The sequence below is a fragment of the Phoxinus phoxinus genome, assembly GCF_949152265.1.
Source record: "Phoxinus phoxinus genome assembly, chromosome: 23".
NCBI classification, from domain to species: domain Eukaryota; kingdom Metazoa; phylum Chordata; class Actinopteri; order Cypriniformes; family Leuciscidae; genus Phoxinus; species Phoxinus phoxinus.
The window spans coordinates 19,937,188-19,949,135 of record NC_136898.1 but is presented as its reverse complement, the minus strand read 5'-3'; the positions used below and the strand labels follow the sequence as shown (position 1 = coordinate 19,949,135).

Below are 11,948 nucleotides of genomic sequence, written 5' to 3'. Positions count from 1 at the left end.
ATTTATAAATTGTCATAAATTATAATAGAATACAAGTCATTGTGTCCAATTATCAGCCAGATGTAACATAATCTTAAACAGGTGAAAAGTGAAACATGAAAAATACTTCTCAAACTTACCTAAATGCATGTCACATATGTATGCAGTTTATACAGATATGTGTATACTATTCACTTTTACAGAACTGTGTACTGAGTAGGCTAGGTGTTTATAACAGGAAGCAAATTAACCTGTGACCTTCATTGTGCCACACAGTTAGTCATTATTGTTTCATGGCCTGTTTATCCAAATGAGTTATTATTGTTTCAATTTCTTCAAAACTTTTTATACATAAACATGATGCAATAGGTCTATGTTATAATATTATAAGCAGAAAAACACAAAAAGTTAGGCATTTTGAAAGAAACTAGTATTCCCGAGCACGACACGTTTCAATGTATGAATATGATCAGATTACACAACACGGCTATATGTCGCTCACCTTGAAGAACAGTGTGTTACTTTAACCAGTAGAGGTCACTGTCAAACCAAAAATCTGGCATCGTTATTTCCTTATCACGTGATGTAAAAGAACCTGTAGCCTACGATCTCCTATCACGTGATCGCTTAGACGTTCGCATAACTTGCATTCTTAAGATTAAACAAACTCCTTCGTTACGTTAAAGAGCGTCGTAAGGGCAGTCGATACTATAATATCACGCATATCGGTTTAAACACTCAAAAGAAGTAAGAAACAGAAATAATTTCAATCCCTGTTGGATGAATGAACGTAATGCTCAGCGTGACAGTGACGTCACGTCGAAGTCGTGATGCTCTTGCCTCTGTGGCTCGCGAACACACAACAAACAGCGCCTTTCTCCGCCCACAACATTAAGCTGTATTGCACTCGCTGTACCACGTCTGAGTCGGAATTATTTCGACTTAAAAATACATATAGTAATGTTTTTGAATGTATTAAAAGCCTGAATCCTTTTTTTTTTCATCAGGACTTGTTTTATTCACATAACCGTGCGTGGGACTTACAGAGGAAGAAGAGGAGTGCACAGCTAACGCTGCTAGCCGCTTTATTAATATATTATTTTTCATATCTGAGAGGCGGGGATTCCAAAGCCGTCAAAAAATCGACTTTTGGATGCATTCAATTAACACCAGCGTTTCATTTCATAGTCGCCCTAACTCAGGACTTCTATTTTCCGTAGACAACAGCAAGAAGCTATCGGGGAAATACATGGATTACCTGGTAGAGTATTCTTTTGATTTCTTTTTGAAGATGGCCAGAGCCTGTGGGATCAGGTGTTTTGTTTTCATCGCTGCTCCCACAAATTCAAATACCTTTCTGAACAGTTGCTATGTTCTGTTTGTAACTAGGCTATAACAAATAGTCTTTCTCAGTAACATTATATTGGTAAATTCACTTACAGTTTCTTGTTTGTTTAGCTTACAAACAAATCTTAGCCAATAGGAGAGGGTATCCAGAAAGGATAGCAGTTCTGAGCACTGTTAAATGAAGAGCTTTCCTGTAATATTAACAGTTTTTGTTAATCTCTGATATGCTTTTTATATCTCTTTTTGTCCTGCTTTTTGAAAAAAGTATGTATGTGGTTAGATAAGTAGCCTATACAGTTTTCACTTTACAGTAGATGTGAAGTAGTTTGCTGCAATGTATGATCATTTATTTAGTCTACAAATCTAATTTAATTTGCTGCACTGAAGGTAACAAAACCTATGTGTGTATTAAAGAAAACTCACATGAGGGTGAGTAAATGTTGACATAAACACAATTTTTGGTTGAACTATGCCGCCTTCTAATTATTTAAAATTGTTAATGGAATATTTCAGTATTTATTATAACTTTTCCTCACGCATATATATATATATATATATATATATATATATATATATATATATAAAATATTTTTTAAATTCATGTGCCCTTGTAATTTTTAATCAAAATAACCCCTCCTTGCAGTGACATCTCCTCTCTGATGACCTGTTTACTGTCAGGAGGGCGGGGCAACCTGTCACTCACACGAGATCCACCAATAGCAAACCACAACCATCCAATCAATTCTTCATGGACAAAATCAAGTCCCGCCCTACATTTTATCTTAACCGAGAAGCCGTTTCACTCTGATATACATTACAATAAAGAAGAAAAGGCTATAGAGTGCGACAGTTTGGTTCCGGACGTACTTTTTCCATTAATTTTCTCTATAGGGAAATAGATTTTTAACGATAACATAAAAACCTTTAAAGACAGCCCTACTGTGAGTTGTTAATCAATGCTAATTGCTTTTGTTGAAGCTGTCAGCCTGCATTATATTATTTTAGAGCTTACTTTTAAAATAATCATGTTTAACAGCACAATTCGGGGTAATAAAACTACATTACCCATGATGCTGTGCAGAAAATTACACCAGAGTCGAAAAGAGCAAAACGTGCAAAATAGATCTTTAGCTCCGCCCACTCCCACGAAGCACTGTGAATGATTGTTTTTTTCAACAGTTTTAAATGAGTAGTATATATTTCTCCATCGTTTTTAAATTGATTATGCTGTTCGCAATGCTTCATGGGATTGTACTCCGATTTTCTTAATTATTATTATTTTTTTATTCACCTCGTAGCTGGTTGGCTTGGTTCATGGCTTATAACGCTTTAACAAAGACTTTTTAAAAATCTTTTAAGGAAAAAACGACACCGCTGAAAGAGTGGGCTATTCATAGTGACACCAACAGTCTCGTGATTATCACAACGCTATTAATAAATTTACATAGGATGATATGTGGTTACGTCTCACATCTAATCTTTTTTTATAACATTATGTTTATTATCAGCTTATTTGGCCTCGGCGTGACCTCTTTCAAAGTCCTTTTTTTGCACCATTCGTGTCATATAGTTTGCCTACAATAATCAATGTCTGATAATAACAGTTTAATGCGTGTACTGTCACGTTGGTGCTGCTCCACAGCATCCGGTGCCAGCAAACTTCTCGCACATTCGCTGCTTTGATACTTGACTTGGACATATGCGGCGAGGTCACGGGGCGCTTCCTTTGGGACGTTCAGGTCAGGATTCTCAGAATAGAACCGTTTCCTCAAGAAACAAAACTGGCTTTCCAAAAGCTGGCGGTGTGTGGATTAGGAACATGCTTGATTATGTATTTTTGTCCTGACACTCTCGACTTTGGGTCAGTAAGGACGAGAGGATGTTGTCAGATGTTGTCATGTTTGATAGAGCATAAAATAGGGCCCCTGAACTTGTACTTGAGGGTAATACCTATTTATATTTCACTAGAATGTGGAACAAATCACATGTGCACAAGCATATCTTCATAGTTAACAGATTGTGCTCAACTGTAAACAGATTTTATGCTCTTTTCATCAACAGTGGGCATAGAAAAAGGTTTTCGCGAGCTCAGTGAAAGCTTTATCAATGTCAGCTCAGGACTCATGGCATGCATAGTTGGCTTCCCTCTCCCCGAAATGGGTGGAGCTTAAACCTTTTGCCTTTGTGGTTGGCATGGAAACCACATCATTGTATCTACGACGTTTCTGGTATGTTTTTTTCCAGTGCAGCGTGTTTCCTTCACGCTTTTTATGTGCTGGCCGTCCGGGGCCAATGGTTTTAGTGTTTGTTCTAACTGTTCAGGTTTCAGTTCATTCTTTTTGGTGTCCCCATGGTTTTCCATTATTAAAGGACACAGTGCATTCAGTGCAGAATCTTAGCTCGGCTTAATTATGGATCTGGCCTCATTTGGTCCGTGGTCTTGCTATTGTGTTGTGTTGTATTTTATTTTGTTTCCTCACTCTGTATGGTTAATTTGTGCGTGGAATCTCAATGCCATTTAGCGTTTGCCCGACAGCCGTTTTGGTGGCTCTATGATTAAATAAAGACGGATCCGATCGCACACATTAATTTGATCCCTTCGAGTGGTATTCACTATTAATTTTACGGGCAACCAAGCTAATTTACAGCCAAATCGGAAGCTTTATGTAATGGTTAACTGAGGAACTAAGGTAAGGCATGAGCAAGAAGTTTGTCAGGTTACTAATTTCTTGGCAGTTAAACACACATTTAATTTATTTTATTTTTTTATTTTATTTTATTTGAATTTACATGTTTTTCATTTGTAAAATAATGTAACACAGTCCTGAAAATATGCCTTATTAGAGGTTTATTTTTTGTCAATTATTTCATGCTCATTTGCCCTATGTTTTATTTACATTTAGATTAACTTATTACCATCATCTGATGCTTTATATTTTTTATATACATTCAAAAGTAAGATAAAAAAATAATAATATATATATTTTTTAGCAAGGATGCATTCAATTGATCAGTATTGACAGTAGTAAAGACTTTCACATTGTTGCAAAACATTAAAAATTAAATTCTGACGTAATAAATATAAAGTTTCTATTTATCAAAGACTTCTGAAAAATGTATCAAGGTTTCCACAAAAATAAAGCAGCACAGGGTTCCCACGGGTCCTTGAAATCCTTGAAAGTTTGTGAATCGGAAAAAAAGATTTCAAGGCCCTGGAACGTTTTTGAAAACGATCATAATAGATACAAGTCCTTGAAAAGTGCTTGAATTTATTTTGTGCACAAAGTTTTCTGGAAAAAAATCCATATTATTCCCTCCGGTCCGCTAATGTGTTACTTCGGCAACACTTTGTGGCCTATACGTACTAGCTTGCTTGATTTACGTTGGTTAAGGCTGATTTATACTTCTGCGTCGGGTGTAGGCTACGCACGTAGGCGACGCCGTCGTGAGCATTTATACTTCTGCGTTTATGTCTGCGTTGCTCTGCAGTTACATCGCCGAAACGCTAGTTGGCGGGGGCGGGTTTAAATGTTCCACTGTGTATAGATTCCTCGTGGCTGTGTTGATTTGGCTACTACAAGCAATGGCGACTGAAAGAGAGCGGATCATGTTGAAGCTGGAGCTGGCGCTTATCGAGTTGGAAAAACAGTAAATTTTTGTGAAATTTCTGAATTTACAGAACTTCTGAATTAAAAAATGGCGGGCGGTGCAGAAGAACACGCCGGAAACGCGTAGGAGGAAACGCAATGCTACCAAGCCGACCAATCACAGATCTTGCGGTCCGCGTCGTCGCGACGTGTAGTTACATTTTTGACGGCGGTGATCCACTTGTCCGTGCGACACTTCTGTCGCGCTGCACTCCACTATATTCCTATGGGTGACGTCAAGCGACTTTGACGCGCTCGCAAAGCATTCCGGGAAGGCGGCGCTTCATTTGAAAAACTGAACTTCTCTTTTAACGAAGCGCGTAAATGCGCGTAAAGGCCAATTTATACTTCTGCGTCGGGTGCGCGCAGTAGGTATGGCGTAGCATACGCATACGGCGGTGATCCACTTGTCCGTGCGACACTTCTGTCGCCCTGCACTCCACTATATTCCTATGGGTGACGTCAAGCGGCCGATGCCCATCTTTATGCAAATGAATTCCGTTGAACGCGACGCGGCTATCCAATAGAAGCACGCACATGGAGACGGGGGGGGGGGGGGGGGGTGGGGGGGGGGGGAGTCTCTCGCGGGTCCTTTGTTCTAGATTGGCCGCTGGCTCAAAACCACGCCCATAGCGGTAAACTAGAGGAACACCCATCAACGTACAAATGTGGGGTTCTGCCAATCTAGAACAAAGGACCCAGCGAGAGACTTCTGCGCGCACCCGACGCAGAAGTATAAATTGGCCTTTACGCGCATTTACGCGCTTCGTTAAAAGAGAAGTTCACTTGAAAATTAAAGTTAGCCCATGATTTACTTCTCAAGCCATCCTAGCCTTTATATAGGGAGCTATATAGTTGGTTACAGGACATTACAATTTTTTATTTTTTTTACGCCTCCAAATGGCACTTTTCTCACTTCAAACATTTTTTTAAAGGCTTCCACTTTTAATGTGAAATGTGAAAATAATTATTTTTTATATATATATTAGTTTAAATAGAAAAAAAATAGCTCATAAAATTTTTATAAATATTGCATAGTATCATAAAATTCTAAATAATCAAAAAATATTACTGAACAAAAATATATTACATTGGTTTTCCTGGGCGGGAAAAAAGAAGTTGCATGTCAAGGCTTCGGTCACTTTTGACCGCGACAGAGTCAAGTGTGACCCCTAAATGAAGATGACCAGAGGGTTAGGTCCTTGAATTTTAGGCTATTGGACCTGGAAAGTCCTTGAAAGGTCCTTGAATTTGAGGTTAACCAAGGTGTGGGAACCCTGGCAGCACAACCATTTCAACATTGATGATAATAAGAAATGTTCTTATTTTAAGCACCAAATCAGCATATACGATAATGAATAAATTACATTTTAAAATATGTTAAGTAGAAAACACTTATTTTTAAATTGCAGTAATATTTCACAATATTACTGTTTTTTTTTTACTAATAAATGCAGCCTTGGTGAGCATAAGAGACTTTAAAAAAATATTACTGACCCCAAACTTTTGAACAGTCATGTATATTTTATTTTAAATATTCAATAGTTACCGCTCTAATCTCCAGGCACGTTTCTACCACCCATCGTACCGCCCACCTCTCAAAGAGTATTTGAAGATAGTATCTTTAGTATCCTAAAGAGTAATGCAGCTTCTGGTTTTACTAATGGACTTTTATTATCGTATCTTGTGGACATAGATATTGTGAGTGAAACTGGATCAATGGCAAATGGATTTTATTTTAATGGTTAGTGCTGTGCTATTGCATTTTATGACAGAAGGCAATGACTATTCACTCTTCTTGTTAAAGCTATTATAACTAAAAAAATGAGTGATTCTTTTTTTTAAACGTTTCATTGTTGAAGGGTGTATTGTTATGTGAAAAATCATATTAGCTCATGGAAAAATATGTGTCCTGGAACATTGTGTTTAAATTGTTTGTTTAACTTTCACCCTGGTGAGCATTAAAGCTTTGGTTTGCGTTTAACTGCCAAAAGCAACAGCAGTAGTTGTGAGAGCTCGGCTGTCTGGTCAAGCGAGAGAGCAAGTCAGGCAATGCAATGGGGAAGTCAAAGACTAGAGGTAAAGATACAATGATTTACTATTATAAAGACATTTATTGGCTGAATATTGCAATTAATCAAATGTATTTGATTTCCCGTCATTGAATCCTTTAAATGTGATTTAAGCAATTAGCAAAGCTGGTCACTATTGGGTTTTCAATGAGATCCTGTGTGGTAATGTGCCCAAAAATGGTTCATTACTGTTTTTTTTATTTTTTTATTTTTAGCAGAGATTACATGTTTTTAAGTTAAAATTTCTCTTGAAAAAAAGATTGGAAGTATGTAAAATGTTTCCTTTTTTTGTAGCTTTAACCTTACACCTGAACTTGTTGCCCTGTGCTTTTACTGGATTATGCTCTGATGCCATTAAACAATCATCTCTGCATCCGTCTCTTGATTGCTACACCATCTGAGCACATGCATCTCACTCATTTCAGCGCTTCCGTGACAATTTAACTCCAAATGTTTAACACCAGAGACCAATTTCTGCTCTTCCTAATTGTTTTATAATTAGCTGCAGTGTATTAGGTTTCCAAAACTCTCAGGCACTCCAAAATTAGAGCAGCCTTTTCCCTGGTGTGTTTCCAAACTATCACAGGTTGGGTAAAATTGAGAGGTTTGACACAGAAGCTCTTGAGCTCTGTTTATGCTCTCGGGCGGCAAAGCCCAGACTTGCCCTGATCGATCATCTGCCCAGTGGTTCTGCCTTGTGGCTTTTGCTCACAGGAAGTCATTGGGGCAGTTCAGCACAAGTCTCCTCTTCTCTGTGTGTCTTTGGGTGTCCTAGTAGGGCTTAGAAACTTCATGGCATGCTCTATCATGTTACATATAGGTCCTTTCCTTAGTGTTCAGTTCCTCTGGGCTCTTCCCACAGTAGGAGGTACTCTGTTCCCCCTCATTGGTGCATTTGTAGCTGACGGGAGTCTGGAACTCCATCTCTGCTCTACAACCTAATGGTGCGGTTCAGCTCGGCACGGCTCGTTTTGCTTTTCCACTGCGGTTAGTACGGATTCAAAGTGGTTGGGATTATAGACTGATCGTTATAGTTTATCCGCTCCTCGGCAACCAACGAGAGGAACGTCTGCATTTCGTCCACTGACCACGATTCAGCCATTTCTTTTTTGGAAGTTTCTTTTTTCTTTTTTCTTCAAGCAAGTAGTTTATGAACCGGTGCTACAGCGGTGGCTGTTGCTGGCTATTTAAATCTAGCGGGTTTGGTGTCTCGTGTCGCAAATACAATGACGCTGGTAGTGACGATTCGGTCTGACCAATCAGTGGTCTGCAGTGTTTTCACGTCACATTTTAGCATCGGTACGGTACGCTTGGAACCTCAACAGAGGCGGTACCGTTAAAGCGAGCCGTACCGTACTGTACCATGCAGTGGAAAAGCGCCATTGAGTTTACAGAAACCTATAGTCTGGAGAAAGCATCAGTGCATTGTGTCTCCAATAGATCTTTTTATTTATTTTTTATAATAAATAAATTGGTTAATAGTGACAGCTTTTGTCTTTTATGTTTTGTCAGGAGGTGACCTGCAAAGATCTGACCCCATATCTCCCACTGATAAAATCAACATGAAGAACATCTCTCTCCTTAGTCAAGAATTATTTATGTTCTCTCTTTTAATTTTCTAATTGTTATTGTATTTTATATTCTCAATTTGAAATGATTATATGGTCAGCTATGGTAATGATCTTATTAATGTGAAGAAAATTCTGGTTGGGTGGAAATTGTTGGTGAGTGCAGTTTTCTTTTGTGTGTCAATATATTTTTATGGAAATGCTCGAAAAGCTAATCTTCTTTGCTAAATAACCTTTTGTTTGGACAAAAATATGGATACACCCACACATCCATGATGTGTCAGTATTTTCTGTTTTTTTTTCCCACAAGAGAAAGTCAATATCTGCTAATTGAATTCTATTTTGTCCATGTTTACGGCTACACAAGCGCTGGAGTAGACTAGAGTTGGCCTCAAAGCACAGAGACATGGACTAAAATCCACAAAACTCCTAAAAGGGGTCTTTAAGCCTTTGTAAAGTGGGTTATTTGTGCCCTGTGTGATCTAGTGCTAATGGTGTGTTAAATTGTCGGTTTATCACAGTGATCTTTTAATGGATGCTCTGAGGTCACTAGTCACAGTGACTCTCATGTTTATTCAAAAGGCTCAGTTTGATTTAAAGGCCTTGACAAGCCTCACTGCTTGAAAAGTGGAGCATTCAGTCAGACCTGAGAAGCCCAAAGGCTTTGCACCTGTTCTTCTGTCTCACCCACAGAAGGCAGACCACCCACAGTCCGTTCACTGATCATTGCACTTGAAAATGGCAAAAAATCAAAACACATTCAGTTTGATTGGCTGGCTTTGCTACATTCCAGGAGTAACAGGATTTTTTTGGGATAAAGTTTTGCTTACAAGATCCCGGATTAATACAATAATTTTCTTTGAGGGAGATAACCAGGGTTGCAACTAAGTTCCTCCTAACTCTTTTGGTAATGACAGAACATAGTTGGCTTTGGGAATTGCACCCCAGGTTAGTTGCATTAATGCTACTCATTTTTTAACCATTCGTGAGCCATTTTGTGTTGTCGTCTTTATAATCTGGGCCAGAAAAGATATGATCTTCAAACGACATACTATCATCATTGTGCCCTTGAGCAAGTCTCTCACCCCAGGTTGCTCCAGGGAGAAAAATGGTCAGATAATTTACATTTTACTGGTTACTAGTAAGTTTGAGTTGATGTTGCTAAGATAGTGAATGTAAGCAGCCTTGTAGAGAACCCACCCTTAGACCAGATTTCTCTTTGTTTATCTGTGGTTGGCTTTGTGAAACCAGTTAGGTGGTGTTTTCAGTGTCACTTTCGCACACTAAATGACCTTAGTGGCTAGGTTAAAGTGGTTTATATTTCCGAAAGCATGCATGCAAACCAGAAATAAGCAGATAGGCAGGTCAGTTGTTCAAACATCAAACATTCAGACATCAAAATGGGCCAGAAATGTGATTTTTCCCTTTTGAAATGTGATCAAAAGTGACTTTGACTGTGAAGTGATTGCTGGATGCACCCAGGGTTATTTAAATGTCTCAGAAACTGCTGATGAGAAAATAGACTAATATAAATGAAGACAGTGTTGTAGTCGAGACTAGCTCATTCAAGTCAGTGTCAAGACCGAGTCCAAATTCTATCAGGTCCAAGACCATGAAAATATGGTTATGGTCTTGGTCCTTAGTTCTGACAAGATCGAGAACATGGATATTCTTGAGTCTGAAGTTCTGAATTATGGTCTTGGACTTCAGAGCAACTCGGTCTTGACTCTGACTCGACCCTCTTGAATGGTCTTTCTCTTTTAAGTGCAGGTTTACAGAATTAAGAATCTGCAAACTACATATATTCAAATTAGTGCTGTCAATCAATAAAAAAAAACTAAAACTAATTATTTTCACATTTTTATGTAATTAATCACGATTAATCACACCTAACTTTGTTTAAATATATTTTTATATTGTAATAATTTCACATATACTCGACAGGATACTCGACAAAACAGCCATTTAGCCATAATTGTTTGTGTTTTGGTCTGTGTGCACGAGTAGTGTGTGTGTCACACAGACAGGAGATTCACAGACGTGCGCCAGTACGGCACTGTTTTGTCTTATCGCGCTTGAATGGTTTAAAAGCACTGCGAAAACAAATCCATTTTGCATTATTGTTCGTATCACTCTGAGTTCTGAGGAAGCCTCTGGAGCTGAAATTCAGATATGGGAATAGACATTTAGTTTCCGACACTAAAAGCAGTAGACCAATCACAACAGTCTGGACCATCTGACCAATCAGACCAGAGCAGGCTCTCGAAAAGGATGGGTTAGGGAGACAGAATCATTTATTGAACCGTTTCAGGCACTGTGAGAAAAGAGGTGATGCTGCAATGATATAATGAAAAGGAAAATGTTTTTTAATTGTTTTTTGAATCCATGTAAACCTATTGTAGGAGACCTTCGTTTAAAATAACATAATAAGGCTCTTTAAAATAAGACGTCTTTTTGCATTCTAAAACAGAAGGTCTTAACATCATGCTAATTGAACAGCATGCTAAAACATCAAGTAGTCAGATCAGTGGTGCAAAAAGTGGGTATACGCAAATATGCTGCGCATAGGGGCGCAGCACCATGGGGGCGCCAAAGCGATAGTAAATAAAAAATTAAGAAATATTTTTTGGGGGTATTGTAGCTGCTGTTGTGCATTTCTAAATCATTTTTGCATTTCCTCATTGGTAATTAACAGGCTAGAGTAGGCGCCCTCATGAGATTCCATTATAGAATTTTGACATAAAAGGGGTGGGTGGAGGTGTAATATCGCGAGCTGGCAGGGGCGCCATGAGCGCTGAGCGAGCTGGTACGAGTAGTGAGTTGTCGTCGAAAAAAATGGATAAAGCAAAAAAGCTGTCGGGGGCTAAAAATAGAAAAAGAAAGAGGGGAAAGGAGATGGCATGTCAATTGATCTGACAGCAGCAGCTAAATAAGTGGATGGTGAAAGGCAACAGGTAGGATTTAAAGTGTGACGTCCAGGTATGTAGGCTACTGGTCATCGGGACTACTGGGAGATTCCCGGTGGGCCGACGTGCTTTTTGGGCCGATTCATTGATACAAAATTGTTGCTGCATACCCCTCTGACACTGGGTAGTTGCGCCCCTGAGTCAGATGTTGGATGGCTATTCAACCATCATGACTTATCTCTGCAGAGAATAGTGTAAGAAATCATCCATCAATATGTTCTGTATTTTTCAGTACTAGAGTAGTCATGATTTTAAATCTGGTCTCATTCCCATTGTTACCGAGTGAACTTATGCCTTGTTTCCACCGAGCGGTAGGCTACAGTACAGTCCAGTACAGTACGCAATTTTTGCCGTTTCCATTGTCAGAAG

At 38.7% G+C, this 11,948-nt stretch overlaps 1 protein-coding gene across 2 annotated transcripts in view; it reads left to right on the top strand.

The window, feature by feature from the left end:
- The first annotated feature begins 795 nt into the window (after positions 1–795).
- Positions 796–11,948, top strand: part of arl15b (ADP-ribosylation factor-like 15b) — a 46,760-nt gene continuing 35,607 nt past the window's right edge. Inside the window, exon 1 of one of the 2 annotated variants that reach the window (XM_079599552.1) lies at positions 796–1,240. In XM_079599552.1, coding sequence (XP_079455678.1) covers positions 1,133–1,240 — 108 coding nt within the window. In that variant the 5' untranslated portion in view covers positions 796–1,132. The remainder of the gene's footprint in view (positions 1,241–11,948) is intronic. The other variant, XM_079599553.1, reaches the window with a different exon arrangement.